The sequence below is a fragment of the Dipodomys ordii genome, unplaced genomic scaffold (assembly GCF_000151885.1).
Source record: "Dipodomys ordii isolate 6190 unplaced genomic scaffold, Dord_2.0 Scaffold182, whole genome shotgun sequence".
Lineage (NCBI taxonomy): Eukaryota > Metazoa > Chordata > Mammalia > Rodentia > Heteromyidae > Dipodomys > Dipodomys ordii.
The window spans coordinates 428,265-441,510 of record NW_012267398.1 but is presented as its reverse complement, the minus strand read 5'-3'; the positions used below and the strand labels follow the sequence as shown (position 1 = coordinate 441,510).

At 34.5% G+C, this 13,246-nt stretch overlaps 1 protein-coding gene across 1 annotated transcript in view; it reads right to left on the bottom strand.

Moving 5' to 3' along the window:
• Positions 1-8,447: 8,447 nt before the first annotated feature.
• The window catches only part of Phip (pleckstrin homology domain interacting protein), a 76,671-nt gene continuing 71,872 nt past the window's right edge, over positions 8,448-13,246 (bottom strand). The window contains exon 28 of the mRNA XM_013034108.1: positions 8,448-11,419. Coding sequence (XP_012889562.1) covers positions 10,779-11,419 — 641 coding nt within the window. The 3' untranslated portion in view covers positions 8,448-10,778. The remainder of the gene's footprint in view (positions 11,420-13,246) is intronic.

The following is a 13,246-nucleotide window of genomic DNA, read 5'->3' as shown; positions in this document are numbered from 1 at the left end:
ATAGTCCAATGTGTCATCTACACATCAGTTTCCTACTGGTTTCTTAATTAGTTATCTAATTACCTGCCCTTGTATCATAAGGTGGGGGAACTGAACTCAATCTCATTTAGTTTTCTTCATTCAAGTCTGGTGTCCTGTCACTTGAGCCACACCTCCACTCCCAGCTGTTTTTTGGGTAACTGGAGATAAGTCTCAGAAATTTTTCTGATGGGGCTGACTTGGAACTACAATAGTGAGATCTCAGCTTCCTTAGAAGCTAGGATTTCAGGTGTGAGCCACCAGCATCTGGCATGAACCAGTCTCAAACGTGCGTAGAACTGAATCTGTTCAAAGCCTGTTGCACTGTTGGTGAATGTGCCTTTTCGCCCAGTACCTCACATTGCCACTTGCTCCACATGTGTTCAACAGCAGGCAGTCCATAACCCCCTGCCCAAACTTGCTTCTGAAGTTTGTACTGCCGCCAGTATAAAAGGGTATCTAATAAAGTCAGTTGGTTTATAACGTAAATGTATACTTCAATTTATTTCCACTGACTGATTTTACTTTGAAAGCTTATTCTAGACATCCCTATTTGTACTAAAGGTACAGCACAAACAAGTTATGTTTTCCTTCTATTGAATCAGTCATATATATACTTCAATTCCATTTAAATAAATCAATGACAGTCCAAATAAGGAAATAGCATCAAATTAGTTTATGCTAAGTTAATCATGAAAATTCAAGGTATCTCATTGTAAATGGGAAGGGGAGTGAACTATAATTAATTGAAGTTGAATGTCAACCAAATAAAATGCAAAATTATTTTTAACATATCAAATACCTACCTGGCTCAATGTCTGCAAAGTAAACATAGATTTCCTCTCTTTTGTTGTGGCCATGCCTGGAATCTTAAGAATTCAGAGATAAAGATTTCTGTATTCCACAAGCATTTCAATATATGCAGATGAAATGTAAAATGAATGTGTTGACACATTATGAAGGTCTGCATGTATTTGACGAATGGCTCATGACTGCCAGGTGCTTGGGGTTCATGCCTGTAGCTCATCCTACAGGCATGTAGGTTCATGCATGTAGCTCAGGAGGCTGAGATCTGAGGATTGTTGCTCAAAGCCAGTCTGGGCTCGCTCTTATCTCCACTTAAGCAGCATAAAGCTAGAAGTGGAGGTAAGTCTCAAGTGGTGGGCACCAGCCTTAAGTGAAAAAACTTAAGGGACAGTGCTCAAGCCTGAGTTCAAACCCCAGTACCTGCATGAAAAAAAAAACTCAATTTTTATCCTGTAGCAATGTTGAATATTCATGGTACCCCAAATTGTTACTCCTGTTAATCATTGCAATCATTTAAACTATTCACTTATTTAATATTAAGCTTCAACAAGAAGAGACCTGAGTATCTCATGTCAAATCTAACACTTTAGAAATGTTTTGCCTACTGACTTGCTGTAAGAGAAGCTGATTGCTACAACCACTAATGGACTAACTGACACCTGCTGCTCAGACTTGGACAGACTTCACTTCTTACAGCTCTACTTCATGAAGTCCTGATACAGAAGAAGAGACATCAACACTGTCCACAGATCTGTGTGGGAACTGGAACATTCAGAAGGGGCAGACAGGGGCAGTTAAGGAATAATAAGCTTCTTGAATATAGCATTTATGATATCTCCCCTATTACTTCCAATCATCTATATGGAAATAAATTAAGAGTTATAATGTACCTATTTTAAGAATCACCATTATTCCTTTTGTGTGTGTGTGCTAGTACTGAGGCTTGAACTCATGGCCAGGGTACTGGCCCTTAGATTTTTAGGTTACTAAAAGCTGTAGCTTACATGGTAGAGCACTTCTAACTACTAAATGGTAGCTACTTCTAACTTTTGGTGGTTTATTGGAGATAAGAGTCTCACAGACTTTGCTGCCTGGGCTGGCTTTGAACCAGAATCCTCAGATCTCAGCCTCCTGAGTAGCTAGGATTACAGGTGTGAGCCACCAGCACACAGCTTCCATTATTTCCTTTTAAAGGTATTAAGAACAGAGAAAAAATTAGTCTCTTAGATTTACACATATATTCCCCATTTGGGTATTTCTCCTTAATTCTATAATCATTCCCTTTTACCTGAAGAACTACTAGTACTTTTTTGTAGTTCAGGACAGTTGGTGATAAAATCTCCCAGCTTTCCCTTGTCTGGAATTTTATTTATATTGAACTCATTTTGAAAAATGGTTTCACTGGGTATAGAATGCAAGTTTTTTTTTTTTTTTAGCTTATAGCTAGTAACATTAACTATACAATTTCACTCTACCGGCCAGCATTGCTTTTTCCTTTTTTTAAGCAGGAGCACCTTATTTCTTTTGGTAGGATTGGGGCTAAACTTAAGAGTCTTGTGCTTGTTAGTGAGGAATATACACAAATTTTTAAATCCTCATTTAAATTTTCATTTAAAATGAACTTTTTTTGTTTTTCACACGAGAGACCAGTTTCTCTAAAGCCCTTCGTACTCTAGATAGCGACTAGGTAAGCTAACACTCCACTACTTAAAATAGCCAAACACACAACATGACTTGCATTCAGATAAATGAAATGTTGACAAACATTTTGGTGACAGAAATTGTTTTGTAAAAATAGTAATTATGTTTAGTAGCATGTCAGCTTGAATATAATTTCCAAGATCCTCTGGGATTAACTTGATTCAACTAGTTGATAAACATAATTTCATTGTTGTAGTCTACTATGCATTTGTTTACATATCCGTGCATTTTCTATCTGTACACTATGGAGTAGCTATTTTGGGGTCATATATTTATTGAGCATATTTATTTTTCCAAGCTTTAAAAGTGGTTCTATGTGTGTTTAGTACCTTTTGAACTCTACAGAAAAAGTTGTGTGTATGCCTTGGTTCTATGTGTGTTTAGTACCTTTTGAACTCTACAGAAAAAGTTGTGTGTATGCCTATACTAGGGCTGAACTCAGGAACTCACACCCTTCTTTCTTTTGCTCAAGGCCCGCATTACCTCTTGAGCTACATCTCTATTTCTGGCCTCTGTTACTTAGTTGGAGATAAAAACTCCTCAGATTTGCCAGCCTAGGCTAACTGTGAACCGTCATCTCCAGATCTCCTCTTGCTGAGTAGTTAGGATTACAGACCCATCCTACCTGCATACAGCTGTTATGTTCTTCAAACATTTTTATATATAATAGATTTAAGTTGCTTTCCTTTCAGCCGCCTCTGGTAAATATAAATCATTACTTCTATTTATCGGTTAAAATTTGTAACTAATATAGGTAGATGTGAAAATTGTGGGTGAAGATACACTGTGTCAATGGAATCAGTTTTGTCCTTATGTGTGAATTTCTTCCAAAATACCAATATAGTATCTGTAAGTGGATTAGGGAACTAAGTAATACCAAAAAATAAACATAGGCTCTAAATTTGGCAATTTGCTGAATTCTGAAACATTTATTCACTAAGTGGAGTGGGCAGTGGAGAATTTAACCAGGAACTATTTACTTATTAAAAATTGATTTCCCATTAACACAATAAAAAGTATATTAATTTAGTGGGTTGTGATGTAGCTTAGTGGGAAAAGTGATTGCCTAGTATATGTGAGTCCTTGGGGGTTACCTCTGGTAAAACAAGCTCTTCTTACAGTGCTCAAAAGGGACTACACTGCTTTTTTTTTTTTTTTTTTGGTCGTGGGGCCTGAACTTTGGTCCTGGGCACTGTCCCTCAGCTCTTCAGCTCAAGGCAAGCACTCTACTACATGAGCCACAGCGCCACCAGATTTCTGAGTGATTTATTGAAGAGTCTCACAGACTTTTCCTGCAGGGCTGACTTTCAACTACAATCCTCAGATCTCAAGTCTCCTGAGTAGCTAGGATTACAAGCATAAGCCATCCGTGCCATTTTTTTTTTTTTTAACAGTCCTGAACTCAAGGCCTGGGCACTGTCTCTGAGCCTCTTTGTGCTCAAGGTTAGCCCTCTACCTTTTGAGCCACAGCACCACTTCAGCTTTTTCTGAGTGGTTTATTGGAGCTAAATCACTGCCCTGGCTGGCTTTGAACCTCCATCCTCAGGTCTCAACCACCTGAATAGGTAGGATTACAGGCTTGAGCCAAACAACACCCCACCACTATGGTACTCTTTAATCTGAATAATTTGCACAACTAAGATTCCATTTTTCCCCAGAAATTTGCTTTAGGCAAGGATCCCAGACAACCACTTCCACTACAACCACCACCAACAAAAACAAAGGCTTTCCAGTTTTGAAAGGAAAATTAAACCGGTTTCTGCAGTTTTTAAGGATTTTATTTCATTGTCTTTCAAAACCAACTCCTTAAGCATCTGTGATCCTCTTCACCAACTGATTATTTTTGCTTGCCTACAAATTGGGTCTTAAATTAAGATCATACAAAGTTACGGATGTTTCACATTCTATTTTTGTGATTTTTCCAGAGCCTCTGAAAAAACTTTAAAATCAGTAAATATTTCAAATCAACTCACAATTTTATAGCAATACAATGATGTGTTGCAACAACACAATCAAAACTTCAAGGGATCAATGAAAGTCACATTAGCCACAAGCTTCAATGGAACTTTTCCACATTAAATGGTATATTCTAATTTGAATGCCCTTTGCTTCCAGGAGGCTGAGATCTGAGCATCCAGGTTTGAAGTCAGCTGCTCTTCTCTAGCCAGCAAACACTGAATGGAGGTGTGGCTCAAGTGTCAAGAACTAGCCATGCATGAGTGAACAAGCTGAGCAAAAGTGACAGGCATATGTAGTACACACAAGGTCAGAATATTGGATAATCAAAGGTTAAAAGTTGCTCAAAAGGGGAGAATACAGGGGGTAAATTTGATCAAAATACATTGTATGAATACTGTATACAGTGAAACCCTTTCATACACCTGATCTATAATCAAAGCCAGACTCATTTACCTGTGTAACTAGGTAGAAAAGGATATAGCATGCTTCTAAAATAATCAAAATGAAAATGTCAGGAGGGAATTTGTTGACTTTTAATCTTATTTTTTATCAAATATTGAAGAAACTTGGATAAGATTGATGTGGTAACAAGAGGAATCGGTAAAAAGTGCTCGTTAAAAATGAATTTTTCTTGGTCAGTTCTACATATGTACTAGATACTAGATAAGGTGGAAAGAAAAATGTACTTGGGAATTGTTACCCACTTCCAACTCAGAAATTTATTTTATGCAAAATCATTTATAAACACAGCTCCTAAGGAAAAAAATATGCAAAAGAGCCACAAACCATAAATTCTCATGTGGTTAATTTTAACAACCTATCAAAGCTTTGTAAATTCTTATCTAGTTTTCCTCATACTATAATGTGGGATTCTAAGGATGTTATGTATTTGTTTCTACCATTCTATCATTCTACCATCCAACTTTTCCCAGAAACGAAATATATTTGAGAAAATGTGTTCCTTTGAAACACATCTCCTACAGAAATATCTAACCCATTCAAAATTGCTTTAAGTAGATACAAAAAGACAGTATTTTTATCCTCCCATCATGTTGGAATAAAACTATTTTACAACATTCAAGAACTAATTTTAATATTTGAAGTATTGTAAACTCCAACGGACCAGTTGTACTTAACTGCATGTCACACTATCACTTTTGCAAATGCCCTGCTCAATTTATTAAAGTATTTCCTATAGTACCAAAAAAAAGCAAATACAGGGATCAAGAAATCATGAGGCTCCACAAAAGCTTAGAAAAACAAGTTTTCTATTTATTTAAAAATAAGTTTATAGTTACTACATTGCAGGGGCAGGAAATCTTAACACATACATTCTAGTTTGTATAAAAGGATTCGAAGAATTATGCATCAAAACTAACATAGAAAGTGTCCACGTAACAGTAAAGAAAGGTTCAATCAATATGTACAAAAAGAAAGGGCACTGCTTAATCGCGTTGTGAGACTGCTGTGTATTGGCATGGTACTCCAGGTCCTGAAGGAACAGAACAAAACCTCAATAAAGCTAAGTAACTTGTTTTTAACTGTTACTTAATACATACAACAGATTTCTTGTGTATAACAATTTTCTGTACAAAATAAGCATAATTTTAATTTGAAAACGTGTCAGTTCCAACTTCAACCCTCTAGGTCAGTTACTTTAAAAAAAAAAATTGAACTACATTCTACACATCTAAATGGCCTGTGACAGGATTTAAGTTTTCTAAAGGATCTTTTGTAAGATCTGTCGTCTTGCAGTTTTAGTATGGTCCAAAAATGTGACTTCATATTTTCTTTTTATAGCTTTATCACTGAAAAATCTACACATGCATTCCTTAACCAGCATGTGTATCTATCTGCCTTATATGCTTGTGTACTACACACCATCTTGAAATTACTTTCTTAGAAACTCTAATGCAGAAACTCAGCCACACACTACTATTTGGTTTGTGCCATATAAGGTTAATTTCCTGATTATTTTATCTGCATTAAAAAAGTATTCCAAAACAGAGCTATATGTAAACAAAAATATATACGTATAGCTCAGATTTTCTACTCACTGTTGATCTGTAGTGTGTACAAATTTTATCTTCGTAGCACTCAAAGTGGTACTTACAGTCTTCTGACTCAATTTGACCTTTTTCTGGTTACTGTATGTAGTTCAAAATTACTTTACATTTAGTGCTTGTCTTATACAATCAAGAAAAAGTTTCTTAGTAAATGTAACAGTAAATTTACCTTGAATCACTTGGAAATTAGGGGAATGAAGTAGATGTGCAAAGATTAAAGGTTTTTAAATAAGTTGATATTTGTCACTTAAATATAAACTACTGCTTAACCTTATTTTTAATGTTAAAACTATGCTTTTCTAGCAGAGTATACTCGTGGCTCACACCTATAATCCTAGCTACACAGAAAGCTGAGATCTGAGGACTGCAGTTCAAATCCAGCCTAGGCAGGAAAAGGCCAGGAGATTGTTATCTCCAGTTAACCACCAGAAAACCACGGAGCTATGGCTCAAAGTTGCAGAGCACTAGCCTTGAGCAAAAGAACTCAGGGATAGCATCCAGACTCTTGAGTTCAAACCCCATGACCAAAACAAAGAAACAAAACACACTACTTTCTAGATAAGCTGACGGAAATGCACAAAAGATAAACAAAAAACTCCTCTATTACGATTTTAAAACAAATCTATCTTCTGCATCTAAGGTGAACATTTATAGCCCTGTAATCACAAGTTCATTGGTCCTTTCAACCACTCAAAATTAAAAATTTTAGGTGAACAAAGCATTCAGAATGCATTTGCTTTCTTTAGAAGGCTGACCATCAAAACTACTTCCAGCTTACATGTGAGAGAAATTTCTATGTAAGTATAAGCTGCAATGTCAGGAACAATAACTGGAGGCAAACTAACTGGTTACAAATCATATTTTATGACATTTAAGTGCTATTCACATCAACATCAAACAAGATAAAAATGTTACCCAGTACATTTGTTAAAATCTGATGAATCAATTACTACATTGCAGGTAAAAGGCAGTTCTGGATGTAATATGCTAGAAGGATGTGTTGTTTACTGTGTTTTATTGTTCATTTTCTAGTGAAACTAAATTCAGTCACTTTTGCGCCTCAGGTGTGACCTAATTAATTTCACAAATCCTCAGGTTACTCTAATTACCTTCAAGGAAGATAGGTTTGTAATAATGCCATGAAAGTCTTTAAACTTCTGGTGAAGTTGTTTGGTGGAAACCATGGAAAAAAGGCCACTAAGTCTTTAGTTCATAAAGAGATGTAGAAAACAGATCAACACGCTAATATACTGCAAAAGGTAAAAATTTAAGACGTTACATATATCTTGGCAGAGGTTGAGAATCTGTAATTAAATTCTGCAATCACGCAGTGGCAACATTTTAAATTTCTAAGTTTCACTTAGGGATAGACAATACTGGAGAAGAGGAAAGAATATTATGATTTGGTGAAGTTGTTTTCTATATCCCATGCAAGTAACAGGTTGCCTACCTGAAACTTTCACAAAATTTGGTGTTTGGTTTTTTTTTATTGCTTACCTAAGACAAGTGCCAACATTTCCTTCTGGCCTATAAAGAGTACATATGTGATATTATTGTCACAACCGGTAAAACAAAACAAAAATATAGTGATGGATTTAAACTTCTTAATTCAATTTTGTAATCTATAGAAACTAAATTATAAAAATATAAAATCTAGATATATCTGGTATTACTAGTATATTTTAAATGTTTCAGTTAGTTACAAATAATATGATCCAAGTAATTCTGCTTTACTAAGAAACCAGTGTCTGAAAATGTCCAAATAAGATCATAAATATACAGTGTTTTAGAACAGGAATATATTTACTTGTTATAGGAAAGACGGTGAATAATCACTTCTTTGCTTATAGTTGGAACTAGTTTCATACACCATACTAGAGGTATTTCACACTAAGACTGTGTATGTTTTTCCATTATTTTCTGTACACACTTAAAACTATAGACAGTTTATACAAAAGTGGATTTGAGTATTAATATTTTTCTAGTATAATGCAGATAACATCAGGAAATTACATATTTCAAATAGATTGCTTTCAAAAGCAACAAATAATTTTAATGACTTTAGTTTCAAACATACACATTATTATTTTTAATATCTGGAACTGAAACTCTTTTCTATACAACAAAGCCATTATCCATTTCTGCATTATGAAGAGTTTACTGAATTTTAATTATATAATTGAATATATTTGTTAGAAAAAAATAAATATACAAAAAACCTGAAAAATTTTGAAATTATTTTTCAACTGCAAAATCACAGCAATCCAGTCAAGATCTGGAAAATGGTTTACTTAATGTCACAAGAGGATTTCTATACAAATTTAGATACAAACGATCAAAAAATCCCAAATGTATCACTTTTCATTCTTCAAGACAGCTAAATGACAGTTAACATTTATCCTTATCAGAAACAGGTGAAGAAATAATTATGTAATTATATAAGTATTTTGCCAAGGTTCAATTAAAGACTTTATTTTTCTACATTAGGGTCATTCATGCTGATATATACTTTCCCCATCCTTGCTTTTTAAAAATGTAGTATCTGAAAATTTTGGTTACATTTTTGTACCATCAGTCCTCAGAAAATACTACATTGTTTACACTTTTAAAAAATGGACAATAATTTTTAAACAATAGAAATGGTATTTATGTTGGTTTTTAAGGTATAAAATAACTAACTGTACCATAAACAAATAAATAACTGCTTTCTTTTTCCATAGCAGTACATATAGTAATACATTCTCCTAAGTCATATAGTTATCATTTACAATAGACAACTTAATTTTACTAATGATGCAAAAAATAATAGAATACAAGGCACAATCATTAAATGGAGTTTTTTCTTCAGGGTGTATATTGACATACCAGCGTGATAAGGATACCGTAAAAAGTGCAGAAAGAACACAATGTGCAATGAGACCACTGTATAAAACATGATTGCATAAAAAGTGATTTGGCCTATTTTAACCTTTAATAATTGAAAATAACCAATCTTCCCCTTAAAATTAAACTATAAAGTATGACAATTTTAAAATTATTTTTATTCTACCACTATCTAAAAAATCCTGAAAGAAAAAAAAATTTATACCTGGGTAATAGTATGTAAGTATGTGTCTGTATATATATTTAATTATACCCATTTATCAATATATATACATACACACAGACATGTTTCTTTCTCAGTCATTTTAGCCTATCAGATATGTCTAATGTTTAGAAATGACATTAATCCAGATCAATAAGTAAACATCAAATCCCATACCTTTTTTCCTGTATCTTCCTTGAATCCTTTAACCACTTAAAACATTTTCTCTAAGGTATCTCTGTCAAAGGACCCACCAGTGCATAATTTTCTACTATTAGTACCAAAAAAAAAAAAGATATATCTCAGCATAACTCTTTAATAACTTGCTCTTTAGAATATATAGCCTTTCCAGTACTGAAGCGCATAGCTGTCCTGACAGTCAAAAACAGGCTTTCTACTGCACTGATTCTCAGTCTTTGGCACAATAAACAGAGATCAAGTGATAGATATAAGAATCAAGGTCTGAAAAATTAGACAGTCAGTGTTTTCCAATGTGGATATGTTTCCTTCTCATCAGTACACTTTCTCTTAAGTTTGGCAGAAATGGAATAAAGCAGAAGTTTCCTCTAGATACTCTGCAGATGAACAGTCTATAACTAAAACTTTTTAGGGTATTGAATATATTGAATGGTGACAATTTTTACTTATCTTTAGAGGAAACACATTTCTTAATTTACTGCTACTCAGTAACATGTCTTCCTAGAAGCATGAGGCCATGACTTCTGTATCAATAAAAATGTACCTTGCTTGATCAAAAATAATTAATTCATGAAATGCTCTATCACTAAGAATATTATGTTTCTTTAAAGAGTGTAGCAAAACTGTCTCTCATAAATAAATTGAGTTCATTATGGATCCTCAATTTCTTCTGTTGTAGACAGTGAGTGAAATGAATGTGGAAATGCATAACCTATCTAAGGGCAATAAATAGCAAACATTTAAAATATATATGTATATATTTATATATATATATATATATATACTTTCATTTAAAGAAGTGAAGTGTCTTCTAAATTTTTTTGCAAGTCAAATGATAACATTCCCTAATCCATCATAGCAGCAAGGAAGCAGAAGCCTTAGTTCTACTTATTCCTTAACTGTACCTGCTTTATAAATTTTGAAGTAAAATAGTTTGGTTCAAGTTACCAACCAATTAAATTAGCTTTTGCCTTTTCAGTCAATTTTCGGACTCGTCCTCTACTAGAAGTTCCAAAAGTTAAAGAGGTGTCTTCGAACAACAGCTGCCTCTGCTCTTCTTCAGAATCGTCCTCATTGTAGAAAGCTGTCCTTCGACCTTGGTTTCTAGTTCTCATGTGAGGTTCAGAGCCTTTGAGTTCTTCAAACTCCTCTTCCTCCTCATCTACAGTGTCATCCGTCTTTTTTCTGTTACTTCTCCTTAGCACTTTAACATTCGTAGGAACCGTGAGATCGGAATCTAGTTTTTGTGTTTTCATCTTCCTTTTGGGCTTTCTGCCTCCACGACTCTTTTTCTGTAACAAATCCTCCTTCACAGTGTTACTTTCAGAAAGAAAATTGCATGTTGAAGAAGGAACCACTTCATCTCCAATGGGATGCATATTGTTTTGCTCTGAATTTTCTGGCCTTGCACACTGTAGCTTTTTGGGCTTTCTTCCCCTTTTCTTGTGTATAATTTCACCACTACTGGTATTAACTTCTACCTTGGGTTTCCTTCCAGGTCCCCTCTTCACAAGTTTTGATGGCTGTCCCCCATGGCCATTTACTTGAATGGTTCCTGGTACCAAAGCATTGTTCTTACAGTCTCCTAAAGGGAAAAACAAACAGCACACTTGACACATCAAGTAGCTTTTTTGTCTGATCATCAAACCACTCAATAAGTATACATATATATGACAACATAATCCAAATTTTTTTACTATAATAAGAAAAATAATTGACAAAAAGCTAAGTTAGGAGAAGCATTTTTTTAACTTTTATTTTTAGCTGGTGGTTAACTAGTGTTTGAATTCAGCAAACTAGTGTTTGCTCAGCTGGCACTCTACCACTTGGGCCATGGTCTCCAACCCTGCTTTTTGCTTCTATTTTAGAGATAAAGTCTCTTGGACTTTTCTGACCAGGCTTGCTTTGAAATGCAATCTTTTGGATTCTGACCTACTAAGTAGCTAGTATTACAGGCTTACCCACTGGCAGTGGGCAAGATACTTAAAGTAATAATCTCAAGAGAAGTAACTGATGACCAGTGAATCCCTCTTGACTCCTACTTCCTTTACTACACATCAGATGTGTAGTACACAGAGGGTCATGTGTACTTTCATAGTTTAATCATAACAAAACATTCACTGTTTAATTCATTAAATACTGGATTTTTCTGTATTCCTATTTTTAAGCAATAGAATTATAGAAAATAATCAGTGTAAAACTTAGCTCTCTCCCACTTGTCTGGTTCTTATTTGATTCCCCTTTTAACATGACTGTAGTAAGTCTATGGTGTTAAGAGTAGAGCTTGGAGTCTAAGTTTTCTTAAATTTTGTGGATACAGAATGTTCCCTCCCTCCTAATCCTCTAAGTAAAGGGTATCATATCTAGGAGTATATCTGATGAAGTAATTTACATCATACTAAAACAGAAATGTCACACTCTTAATTCTTTTGTAATTATTATTTTGCTAGTCTTGGGACTTAAACTCAGGGCCTACGTAATTTCCCTGGCTTTTCTGCTCAAGGCTAATGCTGTACCACTTTAAGCAACTGCTCCTCTTCCATTTTCGGGTAGTTAAGGAGATAAGAGTGTTTTGGGCTTTCCTGCTCAGATTGGCTCTGAACATCAATTCTTGGATCCTAGCCTACTCAATAGCTATGATTACAGGTGTGAGCAACTGGCACCCAGCTCTTTCGTAATTACTTAATGAAGATGCCCTATAATTAGTCCTACCTCTTTAATAACTAGCAAATGACTAATAATCATAAAAACTACATATCAATCAAGACCATTTGTGTACCTTCTACTTAGTATGATTAAAATCTCACTCTAACAAACAATAAAAAAATTATGCTTCAAAAAACCATAAAAGGAAATGTGTGAGATAAATTTACAAATCTGTAGTATGAAAATGTGAAGATGAACTGCCTTCCTATGATGGCAAAGGATGGTACGCGACTATTTCAGATGAAAGCATATATACCACAGATGCACCACTAATTCCTTTGTTTCTCCAAAACTCTTTGAGTTGTCATTTAGTTATGGGTGGGGGGTTTGCAATACATTATGAAAAACAAAATCTAGAGAGGGAAGTTACTTCAAAGTTTCATTTTCTTGTTCACAAGCTTAAGAGATGTACTTTTTAAGTAGCGATGGTGGTGCAAAGCGGGCCTAACCCTAAGTATTTTCTACCAATTATATTTGAACCGCCTGAGGAGTCTGCGTGCTGTTTTCGTTATACATTCCTATTACTGACAAGGCTTCTAAACAGTCATTCCATACAATCCTTTAGAAATTCTGCAGACTTGCTTCGAAAGAATCCCTTGGAATGTTCTAAAATTTTGTGTTAATATGCTTATGGGAAAAGGATGATAGTTTTAATGCCATTTTCTTAAAAGGAATTTATATATGCAAACAAAAGAGTATCCGTGCT